Raw genomic sequence first — 13,152 nt, forward strand, 5'->3', positions numbered from 1 at the left:
TGCATCTTCCAACTGCGTGTATTTTTGACACAGATCTATACAATGCCTTAATCTCATTCTACCTTTGCTCTTTTTTTATTTCTTATCCCTAGAAGGGTACAGTCAGGATAATCTAGCGTTAAACTTGGCATGTATTGTGACACTATTTCTCTTATGCTGTTTTAAGGGAAACGACGAAGAAAAACAACATAAGAATTGAGTTTCTTTTCCCATGCTATGGTCTACATTGGGCAAAAAGAAATTGGGAGGCTTATAAAACACAGCTCTCATATTAGAGGGTACCCCTTGTAACTGGGGACAACCCACTCTCCTGTTTGATCTTACTATCCTTGCTCTACAAAATTACGCTTATTCTTCACCATATGGATCGCCACATTTACAACAGAAGAAAGCTGTAAAAGAAAGCAGTCCCTCTGTTCATTCAAAAGTTGTTTATTCTGAAGTCTCTCATTTTTTGGCTCTTAACCTTTCCTAAACTTAGAAGTTGTGTCAGGTTTAATCAGAATTAAATACTACAATCTGAATTTTTTACCACTCTACCATCTATATATACTTTTTACCTTTTTCACTGTTGTAACAGCAGCAGGACCAGTGCAATAAGAAGATGCAACAAAAAGGAGAATACTCACCTGTCTCCAAAGATCTAGGCTCACAGAAAAACTCCGCAAAGGAGGAATCACCAGCAAGAAATCCTTCCTCCATGGCAATCAACTCTTAAATGAGGTCTAAGAGAGGTGGAGCCAGGCTCTACACCTTCCAATCACACAGGTGAATTGCCTTCACCTGTGCTCCCAGGGCTGACTAGGTCTTTTCTCCTTTATAGGGTGCTACTCAAACAGTGTGTTAGGTAGATATCCCACTGAGGTATGGGATCCACAAACCCATCAGAGTCCTCTTACAAAAGGCATAGATATAGACTGATTGAATCCTTCTGTTCTGTTATAGCACTTTGCTGGGAAGGGAGAAGAACAGGAGAAAAAAGAAAAGAAGGCTCAAGTTTCCAAACCTGCTTTTACAATTTTTTCCCTACACAGGGAAGGAAGCTTAGGGTAATCAAGACCTACAGCTCATCACTAATGCTACATCATGAATACTTAATTTTTTTTACTAGCCCATCCACTGATTCCTGGAAGTTGCTTCACTGTCGGTCAGAGTTTATATGCTCACTCTAGCATGGATCATGGAACCTTCTGCTGTCCTCTGCAACCCACAGCTGTTGTTTAGAGCAGACTTCTGGGAACCATCTACATTTGACAATTATAAAAATAGAAGACTTTCTTCTCCAAAAGTATCCAAAAGCTGATCTGCAAAGATCCTGATTAGCACTTCTGGATGGTGTCATCCCTTAGAGGTTCAGTGCCCTGCAGTCTGGCCCTAGTTTCCTTTGGAAGATAGTTTCTGTCTACTGTAAATTGAGAATCAACAGCCTAGCAGTCCTAGTGCTGCAGGCACATATGTAAGGCAAGATTTGACAAAGGAGGAGCAGCTTCTTTCATGCCCAACAGCCATAGCTAGAGAGCAAACAAAACTGAATAATTCCGTTTGGCTTTCAAGCCCTTAGACAGACACCCTCCTCAGGCTGTTTTCACAATGGCACTCAGCTGGGCCTTCTTACTCTTGCCAGTACCTAGGCGTCTCTCATCTTCCTTTCCCGCGTGCGCACCCCCAAACGGGCCCCGCCTTTTGCATTAGAGCCTCGGCCTTAGTGCTTTTAGTCAAGAAAGGGGGCGGTGGTAGCAGGAGGTGGTGGCTTAGTGCGTGTCACCACCTCCTGCTGCCTGAGGAAATGGCTCTCACGTGAGGGAGGCGGTAGCGCTAAGCTTACCCTGCCCGCTACCTTGGGAGGAGGTGCTACTGAGTTCCGGGATCCGTGATCGGCTCGGCAGGGCGCTCATGCCGACTAACTTCACCGTAGTGCCTGTAGAGGCGCAGGGCGAGGAGCGGGACTTGGTGGAGCAGGATGCGTGGCGGCAGGAGGAGGAAGAGGACAACAGGGACCGGGGCTCCGGTGAGAGAGGGCAGCAGGGCGGCGCCAGGCACTTGGGTGAGCGCAGCGCCGCGTCTCTGCGTTAGGGGGAGAGAGGTTGCTGGTGCTACCGGGTCGTGCGAAGCGGGCCGAATCTCTCCCGTTGGGGCCGTGCTGGCTGTTAGAGCGGATACGTTTCCTTTCCGTAGTGAGTGGTCTCGGGTCTGCCTACATTAGTGAGGAAGTGCGCTTCGGGAGAGGGTGAAAGTCCAGTGCCAGAGGCGGCTGAGAGTTCCTTCCTATTTCCACGCGCTGCTGCAGCTGCCGCTGGCCGGGCCGAGGAAGTACTCCCGGGTCAGCTCGGGAGTGGCGCTGCTCGCGGTCTGGGAAGCGTGTACCGGCGCTGCCGCCCTTTGAGGGCGGTGAGCCAGGTATCCGGCTGTGTATGCTCACACTTGCCGAGGAGAACAAGAGTAACCAGCGCCGCAGGCAGGCATAGAAAGTATGTCTCTGTTTAAAAGTCAAGTCCTGCTAGAGTATACTGGAGAGAAGGTGGAAGTTTCTAGCTGTGGAGAAGAGTGCAGTCATAACTGGATTGTTTCAGAGCCAGCCATGTGCCTTTACACCAGCATCCGTGTCTTATTAGGTGAGATAAGTTTTTGCTGCCTGACGGTACTGTGTTAGGAGCCTTGCCTTCTGCTAGGCCTCACCCCTGAAGTTGCCAAGGTGAGCAGAATGGAGCCTGAGGTGAAGTTTTGTAATGCTGTAAGCAAGATACTCTTCAGGGTAGCCTGTTCTGTGACAGGATAAATGTTTGTCTATAAGCAGTGATGGGTAAAATAAGTGCTTTGCTCCCTTGGGCAGTAAGGCTTGTCTAGGGAAGCAGTAACTCTTCCTTTGGCTGAGGAGCCCTGAACACTTGGTCTTTCCAGAGCATGTTGCAGCAGCAGTTCCAGGTATGGTCCCTGAACTGCTGCTAGCAGTACGAAATCTGGTTGAATTGTACATGGTAATTTGGACACTGTATGTACAGTCAAAACTTGTTCTGAGTTGAGTAAGAGACTAAATGTTGTACTCAAATTCATGGGTTGAGGAAATGAACAATATATTTGATGTTTCTTGAGATATTATATGGATGTGTGTACTGTGTAAACCTGTAATGCATAACATTGTTAGATTAATGCTTTGTAATCAAATAGTTATCCTTAGCTCATTCTTCTCAGAACTTTAAAAAATCCTAAAATACGAGATTTGTTAATATTAACCACAGCTAAAAGATAGCGTGGTTAAGCCCATCTGTAGGCTTATGCTAAACTGGCAGAAAACAAAACTCATACAGTGGCCAAAAACATGCTTCTCCTGTTTTTAGAGGTGAGCTGAATGAGTGCTGCAAAAAATATGATGATTGCTAGAGTTGTAACTAAGTGGAGGGAGAACACAGCAAAGAGCAGAGATGGGAGTAAGAAAAGAGTTGGAATGAGACACTCCTCTTTGGATCGCCCGTAGTCTATACAACCAAATGATCTTATTGTTCGGGCTATTCTAGAATTTTATCTGTTTTAGTTGAATTATCTGATGTAAATGGTGAGTAATTGTTCTGGAATTGACTTGTCTGCAGTAGTGGTTTCTTTTGTGTTTGGTTCTTTTTTGCGTTTTCTTCCTTTTTTTTTTAAATTGTTTTAGAAGGAAGTAGAAACAGACTGTAAGCTGTTGGATCACCAGTAAAACATTTCTGGTGATTTATTACCAAGATACTTATTAACCATACTGTGTATTTACTCAGACATTCTCTACTGATACCTACGTGACCGTAGAGTAAGCTGGGATTTTCTTATTGTATTTTCTTCACTCCTTCATAAATATATGAAATTCTGAAACTTTCTTTTTATGTGGTACCTGTACATGTTTGAAAGGGGAAAGTTTAGGTGAATGGCTATTTGTTTGGATTATAGTACTGACTAAAGTAGGGTTTGTGATGAAGAATGAAGGGCAAGTGTGGAAATTAGTGTATCAATTGAACGATACAATTGTAGTTATTAGGCTCCAACCTTCAAGGTATCAGGGGGAATTTGTATGTGCTTGTGTTGATCAATGCCCTTGTAATTCCACATGAAGGATAAAATAAAAATACATGGAAAAATACACCCTTCCTTCATGTAGATACTCAGCTGATTGCTGAGTGGAAGGAGGCTTCCCTTGGGGGGAGGTAGGGGAGCTGGGGCTGCCCCTGGGGCAGCTGGTGTGCCTGGGTGTACCTGAGCTGGGGGAGGTAGATACACATGAAGGAAGGGTGGTTCAGAAATAATAACTGCTAAAAGCAGGGAAGAAAGAGGAATGTGTTGTAGTAAATGAAGCTTATGAGTTTCTGGCTTTTTTTCCTTATCTTTACATATATCAGTAATGAGTGTCTGTTGTATAAATCTATCAAAACTTTGAAATGACCAGACTAGTTTTTCATTAGACATTCAACATATCAAATATTTGTGGGATAAGTCCTTCCAGCTTCTTTTGCGAAAGATGTTCAAAAGTCCATCGTAAAATGTCACTGAAGAACAAGAAATCATGATAATTCTTCAGTGATGCTGGAACTCCTGCTGCTTCTGCCTCTTGATTGTCTTGGCAGGCTATGCATCTCAGGGAGAGTAGAATAGATGTTTAATTGTCACTAAAAGAGGCAGATCTGCCCTCCGTAGTAAAATACGTGCCATATTCCTGTCCGCATCAAAATTTCCACTTGGACATGCCCCAGCCTTTTATACCACACCCTTTAGTCTGATATTGACAGTTGAATAATTATGTTAGGTACCAAAGGGGGAGTTCTGATCTGCCAGAGTGACATAATTAGGGTACCCTTTGTGATAAAAATTGGAGTGTGTATTATAATTTCTGATGGCCATGTGCCACTTACTTGTGGTATTACCATTCATTTCCATTCTAATAATCACCCCCATGATGCAAGTTGGCCACACCATTTTGGCCCCATTTGCACTTCTCAAGGCCATCTTATCTTGTGGGTTCCTGGTTCTAGATTCTCAGGGGCAGGGAACAGAAGATTATTTAGTGTTCCAACTTGGGGTTTCAGTTGTATATCGCTTCTCTTAATTTTGATCCTAAGTGGGGAGGCCCAACTTATCTGTAACATATGCAGAGCACTGGGTCTCTCTGGGTCTTTCATTCAGATCTCTCAGTGTTTTGTGTAGTCTCTTAGTCCACCCCTGCAAGGACTGGGAGTCAGTCTTCAGAGTGGCCTTTACAATGCCGTAATACTGCTCTATCAAGCCCACTCCCATCAGATTATAAGGCAGATGGAGCTGCCATTCAATGTTATTTTCCTTGGCCCACTTTTGTACTGTTGTTCCTGTAGAGTGTTTACCCTGGTCGCTTTTGATGACCTGGGGAGTCCTGTATGCTGCCATTAATTTAGTTATGCCTTGATAGTTTGGGCTTGATTTGCTTTTGACACTGGATAGGCCTGTGTTAATCCATTGCTGTGTCAATGCAGGTGAAGGCATACCTGGCCCCTTCAGATAGAGGGAGAGGGCCTATGTAGTTGACCTGCCATCTCTGCAAGGGATGTTGTTCTCTGGCAAGGGTCTCAGTTGCATCCTGGAGGACACTTTGCATTCTTGACATGTCTGGACAACATCTGACATTTGAACAGGCAGTCCCCATGCTTTTGCTGCTGTCCACATGGTCTTCTGTCCAGAATGTCGCAACTTGTTATGTAGCTACTGGGCTATGTTCTCGACTGGTGAATCTTGTAGTCACTTTATCCAAGCTAGTATGTCAGCTTCATCATCAAGAGTCCAGCCAAGGGCCACAAAGATGATAAAGGGCCTGGAGCATCTCCCCTATGAGGAAAGGCTGAGAGACCTGGGTCTGTTCAGCCTTGAGAAAAGAAGACTGAGAGGGGATCTGGTTAATGTCTATAAATATATTAAGTGTGGGAGAGAAAGGGAAATGGCCAACCTCTTTTCAGTGGTCTGTGGGGACAGGGCAAGGGGAAATGGCTGTAAACTGGAGCACAGAAAGTTCCACACCAATATGCGAAAGAACTTCTTCGCAGTGAGGGTGACAGAGCACTGGAATAGGCTGCCCAGAGAGGTTGCGGAGTCTCCTTCTCTGGAGATACTAAAGACCTGTCTGGACGCCTACCTGTGCAACCTGAAGTAGGGAGCCCGCTTTGGCAGGGGGGTTGGACTCAATGATCTCTGGAGGTCCCTTCTAACCTCTACAATTCCGTGATTCTGTGATCATTCCACAGTGTCGGCCTGGACTGTTGTCCAGATATGTGGTAGGCGTATACTGTTCTATGCCTAACCATGTTCCATATATCCAACTACATGTCTCTGCCCTAGATTGATCAGGTTTGGATAGTCCAATCCTGAGGGGCCCACTGTGCAATCCAAAGCATAACTCCTCAGTAGACTGCCCAGCTATCCATGCAGATGTACAGTGCACCGTGACCTGGTTCCTGGGTTATAACCATTCACACTGCCCTTAGTGCAGCTCACTGGCTACTCTGTCTATCTCCTTCTTTGAACCTGATGGTCTTACTTGAGGGATGGTATGCAATTGCTTGCCATTTACTATGATTTCCTTTGCTGGACTCATCCGTGTACCAGGCATCTTCTAGGATTTCTCTCTGGTGGAGCGATAGTGGTCTCTTCAGGAGCATCACTGTGGCACATCACTGGGCCTGGTATCTTTTGTAGCTCTTCTTTTAACGGTGAGGAGGACAAGTGACTTCACTGTTCTAGATAGGCAACCCAGTGTGCCACTGTTTAGGCTTGGGCCTAAACAGACCCTGTCTTAGGAGTATGTGATATATCTTTTACCCACCCTTGAATAGGTAGTGTTGTTTTTACTACTACTACCTCTCCTGTTTGTGTTACTGTCTCTACTGCCTGCAGGGCAGAGTAGGTGGCCAATAACTGTTTTTCAGTTAGGCTATACCTTTCTTCTGTTGCATGCCAAACCTGAGACTAGAACCTGTCTGGGGTGTGGATGGAGCCCTGACACTGCCACAGTCCCCACCCAAATCCTTCCTGGGTTACATGCATGTCTAATTTGGCAGGTAGAGTAGGATCCAATATACTAAGTGTCTATACTTGTTTGATGGCTAATTTGGCCTGCTGGAAAGCATCTTCTTCCATCCATCCTTAATCCCACAACTGGCCTTTCTTAGTCTATACAGAGGCCTCAGGATTTGTGCAAGGTGGGGTATAAAGGTTGTCTGATATCCTAGGATGCCCAAAAGTTCTTGTAGATGTTTTGCTGTAGTTCATATTGGAAATGCCTGTATCATATCTATAATGGCATTGGGTAAGACTTTCGTCTCTTCTCTGACCAGATGACTCCCAAAAACTTCACTGACAGTCTGGGCCCTTGAGCCATTTGTGGGTTGATAGCCCACCCTTTCACTTGAAGGTAGTCTGATAGTGAACCTACAGCTTTTTCAGGTGTTTCCAAAGAGGCAGTAGTTATCATTATATTGATGATTTAATGATATAATTTGACATTATCTGTTCTATTCCATCCCACCAAGTCACAGGCTACCAAATTATGGCAGTAAGTTGGTGAATGTATGTACTGTTGTGGCACGACCTGAAAGGTCCACTGCCTACCCTCCCATGTGAATGCAAATTGGTTTTGTGATCCTTTAGCGATGAGAATACTAAAGAATGCTTTAGCTAAGTCTACGACACAGTGGTAGGTTTCTAGCTCCATACTCAACGTGTCCAGGAGGGTGACAGTATTGAGTACAATGTGAATTGGTGGAGTGACCTTGTTCATTTCTCTGTAGTCTGCTGTCATCCACCAGATCCCCTCTGGTTTCTGTACCAGCCATATAGAGGAGATATAGGAGCTATGTGCTGGTCTGATGTTCCCCACTTTTTCTAATTCCTGTATTGTTTGAGTGGTTTCTTCCTGACCTCCTGGGACTCTGTGCTGTTCTGTATTAGTGATCCAGCACAGTTGGGGCACTGAAACGTGTTCATGCTTTGCATAGCCCCGCAGAATTGAATACACTGCCTGAACACTAATACTCCTAATTCATAACCTGAACTCTCCAATATAAGTTTGGAGAGTCAGTGACCACAGTATATTTATGCCCAATATATATTCCTGTACTGGTAGAATAGATACTTTGTACTCCCAAGGAAGTAGGCATCCAACACCCAATTTTAACCAGGTTGGTGTCACAGGGATCATTTTTCCCCCATATTCTCCTGGAATAGCCCATTTACTGGGAAACTTTGATGGGTCACCGTGGACTACAGACATCTCAGCCCCTGTTTCAACTATTGCAGTTACTCTTTGTATATATTTTTTGGGACTGGTATACTGTCAATTTGACATAGGGCCTCTGGTCCTCTTTGGATGCCCTAATCCTCAGGGTTCTATTCCCCCCCTTCTGTTGACTAAATACCCCCAGGTCCTTTTCCTCTGTGCAGCTTTCAAGCCACTCTGCCAGAAGCCTGTAGTGTTGCATGGGGTTGCTTGTGACCACAGTGCAGCGCCTGGCACTTGGTCTTGTTAAAGCTTATACAATTGGCCTCAGCCCATTGATCCAGCCTATCCAAATCCCTCTTTAGGGCCTTCCTACCCTCAGGCAGATCAACACTTCTTCCCAGTTTGGTGTCGTCTGAAGACTTACTGAGGGTGTATTCAATCTCCTTGTCCCCATTAACAATAAAGACATTAAACTGGGCTGGCCCCAGTACTGACCCCTGTGGAAGTCCATTCATGAACCAGTCACCGGATGGATTTAATTCTATTCACCACCACTCTGGACCCAGCCATCCAAACAGTTTTTAACCTAAAGAAGAAACTTGTCCAAGCCTTGGGCTACCATATTCTCTAGGAGAATGCTGTGGGAGACAGTCAAAGGCTTTAATAGAGTCTAAGTAGACTATGTCCACGCTTCCACAGCTTTTCCCTTATCAGCTGAGTAGGTCGCCTGATCCTAGAAGATGATCAGGTGGGTCGAGCTGGATCTGCCTTTCACAAACCCATACTTGGTTAGGCCTGATCCCCTGGTTGTCCTACATACACTTCTCTTATACTGAGATCAGAATGACAGGCCTGTAGTTTGATGGATCCTTCTTCCAACAACAGATACAAAGAGTACAATAACACTAATAGGGTAAATTCTCATCTACAAAATGCTATTTTTCAACATAGTCACTACCATTAGCTACACATTTTTATCAGCGATGAACAACAGCTTGCATGCCATGCTTGTAAAAATTTGCACTAGCAGAGCTGACCCACTGTTCCACTGCTGCTGTGACTGACTAATTGCTAGGAAAATGTTCCCCACATAGTCCATCCTTCATTGGTCTGAACAGGTGGAAGTCAGAAGGCATTAAATTGGATCTATACAATGGGTATGGCAGCTCATTAATACTGAAAATTACCATTCATGTGTTTTGGGGCATGAAAAGTGTTACCTATTTGTTTTTAAAGGTCTAGGGATTGTAAGGGCCCACAGAGGGACTGTCTTGGAAGATCTGCTTGGAGGGGATTGATATTCTAGGTACCCTCGGGCTAAACTTAAGGTGACGTGACACCAGAGAATCAACTGAAGTATTTTATTAATGGCAGAAGCGTTCTGGCAGAAACTAGGTAACTTTAAACCTTGTTGTCTATAACAAATTGAACAATGCATCAGGATGTGCAATCCACGTTCAGTTTTAACTGTAAGGTTGTACGCCTGTGCTCTTCCTTCTCCCTCGCTGGAAATTAGCCCCAGAAAGGTGAATCACAAATCTCAGTCTCTTGCAGGTGCTCCTGTAACATCTCTTCTGCCAAATGTTTGAGACATTAAATCTTTTAGTTTAAGCTATTTTGGCAGTTCAGTCTCTTAGAATTACTTTAGAAATGAACTCACGAGCAGTTATGAGTGTATTTACTCTGGTCCTGAAGTAGCTTTGCTCTTGAATCATACCTACAGGGAAACATATCTCAATAACGCTCCTGTCAGTGGGAGAGTATCTGCTTCCTAATTTAATTCTTAATTCTTAGTTCTCAGTTAGCTTCCTTAATTAGCTGTACCCTTTAGCTAACTCACAGCAGCCAAAAATAAGCAGTATCCAGCCTGTTTAGGAAATCATTATGGGAGCCTTTGGATGGTGACAGTTTGAGTGGTAACCTCTTTAGAAAATGTTTATTTATTATGAAAACTAGTATGTATCTACTGAAAAAAAAAATCAAATGCTCTCGTTAGAAGAAGAAAGGAAACATTCAGTTTCTTAGTTTATGAAGAATGGGAAGTTTGCCTATTGTCCTTTCAGATTCAGAAGGGGAATTCTGTAACATTCCTCAAAAAACTGCTGACGTGACTAGTTTTGTGCAGCTGTTTAGCAGAAGTGCTCCTCCACAGGAGGAGGTTGTTGAGGAGAGTAAACAGAAAGTGACAGGAGTGAAGATCTTCGCAGCATCAGTGAGTTAAAGCAGCTCTTGTAAGAGGAGCTTTATGAAATGTTCCTGGAATGGCTTCAACCCTTTTTGGCCTTTCTGCAGGTTGTTGCTTGTTACATAGGTGTTAGGATTGTATAGAAAAGTAGATTTCTGGTGTGATTAAAAGATTACACCAAAGGAAATAGTATGTTGTAAGCAATAAAATCAATTTAATGAATTGTAACCACTTATATGAAGTTGCTTTAGGCTACTATAGAATATAAAAAGTAACACAAACTAGAAAATATTGATATTGATATATCTAATTTGAAAGAGAATTAACAACTTATGAAGCAGGGTTTAAAAGGGATCTCTTTCTTTCTAAAACAAGTGTTTTGAAATTTAAAAAAGTGCTTGCAAAATTATTAGGATTATATTTTGAAGTGTTTTATTAATTTGCTACATCTTCAGTATCCTGCAAGTGCTGCCCTTGTAAAGTCAATGTTTAGCAACTATAGTTGCTGAAGATCTATTCCTATGTACTTGATGCATAAAAACAGCTTTTTTTAACAGTAGATGACTCTTTGGATTAGGTTACTATTATTTGTTAACTCTTACTGGTTAGTGGAAGCATTTTGAATTTGAATAATGGGAAGAAAACCTTAAGCTGCGTTTATTATTAGGTAAAGACATGGGATTTGAGTGACTTGATCCTGCCTGTTTCACTAAGCACAGTATTAATTGCTGGCGGAAATCCTTCAGCTTAATTCTGATCAGTGAGTTCTGTGACTGTCATGTAGTTTGACTGTCATGTGCCTGTTTCACACTGTGTGAAGCCTTAATGACTTGTTTCACGATTAATCCAATACTAGTAAGAAACAGGATTTGAGGTCTTACACAAAGCTGGGAAGAAGCAATCATCAGTTTGTTTCTGTTCTTGGTATGTGAAGAATCATCAGAGAGGGATTAATTGATTTTCCTTAATTATGAATGAACAAGATAATGAAGAAAACGGGCAAAATCCAAGTGAGTTTCTTTAAAACACAGTACCATAGTTCTATTGAGTATTTTACTGAAGTAGCAGATTCTGTACTTCCAGCTGCCTTGTAAAGAATTGATTAAAAACTTACGGTGTGCTTTCATGGAAGTTATACTGTGCTTGATTAAAATAGCTCAGGTAAAGAAAAATTAAAACTTAGTGATGCAGATAAGGTAAGTGGATATAGTCCTGGAATCCTCCATTATGTAAAGGGGTTTACAAGGAGCTCAAGTACATTTTGTTGTGCTTTTCAAGTTAATTTAGATAAATTGTGCTAGTCATTACAACAATGGGAGAAGTCAATTATTTATTGAAAATATTTAAACAATTCTTTATTAAAAAAAGTAAACTGTGAATGAAGTAAACTGCACTGAATCTTCAGTCTCATCCCATGTAAAAATTATGATCGGCAAGATGTGTTCAAACAAGGTTATTGATGTCTTCATAATTTGAATTAGACAGTGACTTTTGGAAATTTGAGTCTATTTTAGTACTTTAAAGAGTACTTCTATAAAATGTTTGTTTTCGGAGTAGGAGGGGTAAGAAATTAATTTTTTTAATATTGTCTGAGTCCTTTTGCTTGCTAATAAAAAATAAAACTGGATGTGTAGAAAGTAAATACATATGATATAGAAGATAGAATTTTACTTTTTGCTATAGGTAGTTTTCTTGAACATGACATTTTGATATTTTAAGTGACTTTTAAACCAATTTTTTTTAACCTTAAATTGTTTATTTACATTAATAGTGGATACTTGTTTACCATTATGCAAGTGGGATCTTATCTTTATATTTTCAGCTTGTGGTGGTTGGTTTGATCTTAATCTGACCCAATACTAACGTCATGGATTATGCTACTATAGTTTTTATTCGTAAAGGGACATTTCATTGTATCCTGATAACCAGAACCTACTCCAACATACATGGGCTGTGGTTTAGAGTTGCTACTTTGGAACACTTTTTTTTCTAGTTTTCAAAAACTGTGCAAGCTTTTCCCTTTTTTAAAACAAACAACAAAAACAGGTACCTGTTGCTCAGTTGTTTAGAGAACAGTTTGGGGTGTGAGCAATAAATGACAGGTATAGTGTGGAACAGAAAGGAAATCGTAAATCTGGAAAGGATTTAGGGGTCAGGCTGGAATAGAATAGCACAAGCTTGGTTTAATGCTGTGTTAAAGAGGGCTAGCATGATCCTTGGAGTAGAAAGGTGATTATTAAACTTCTTTTAATAGCCCAATTGAGCCTAATTTTAGAAGGCTGTACTTGATTTTTAGAGCTTGAATTTTTCTTGCATGTCCTCCAGGTTGTTATGTTTGGAAGGTATACTAAAATTACAGCAAAAAGTTTGAAAAAAGCCAGGTTAAATTGGAAATAAGGAACAGTTTCTTTGATATTTTTCTGCTAATTGAAAATCATTAACATCATCATCATAATAGAACTCTACAATTATTGTTTCGATACTGAAAACAACAAGGTCAAATCTTATCATGCTTTCTCAAAGTTGTACAGCCTAGTGCAGAAATTCTGTAACCTGTGGAAACACAGAAGAAAAGATTAGATGGTCTAATATATATATTTTTTTGTCCTTAATCTCTTGAACAGGCATCCAAATGCAGATTCAGGATCACTTAGGTGACTGTTTCCCTTCTCTGTTCCCAAGCTCTGCTCTACCACTTTCCCTAAGACAAGACTTCTGCAAGACATTTTTTCATGGTCTAACTCAGAGTATGCAGGGATGGAAA

The 13,152-nt window shown here is 42.0% G+C and overlaps 1 protein-coding gene across 7 annotated transcripts in view; it reads left to right on the top strand.

Moving 5' to 3' along the window:
* SLC12A7 (solute carrier family 12 member 7) overlaps positions 1,753-13,152 on the top strand; it is a 64,770-nt gene continuing 53,370 nt past the window's right edge. The window contains exon 1 of one of the 7 annotated variants that reach the window (XM_021385717.1): positions 1,753-2,044. In XM_021385717.1, coding sequence (XP_021241392.1) covers positions 1,894-2,044 — 151 coding nt within the window. In that variant the 5' untranslated portion in view covers positions 1,753-1,893. Of the gene's footprint in view, positions 2,045-2,399; positions 2,613-13,152 lie in introns of those variants that run through there. The other 6 variants (XM_021385720.1, XM_021385716.1, XM_021385719.1 and 3 more) reach the window with 6 other exon arrangements.

This window comes from Numida meleagris, chromosome 2 (assembly GCF_002078875.1).
Source record: "Numida meleagris isolate 19003 breed g44 Domestic line chromosome 2, NumMel1.0, whole genome shotgun sequence".
NCBI lineage: Eukaryota > Metazoa > Chordata > Aves > Galliformes > Numididae > Numida > Numida meleagris.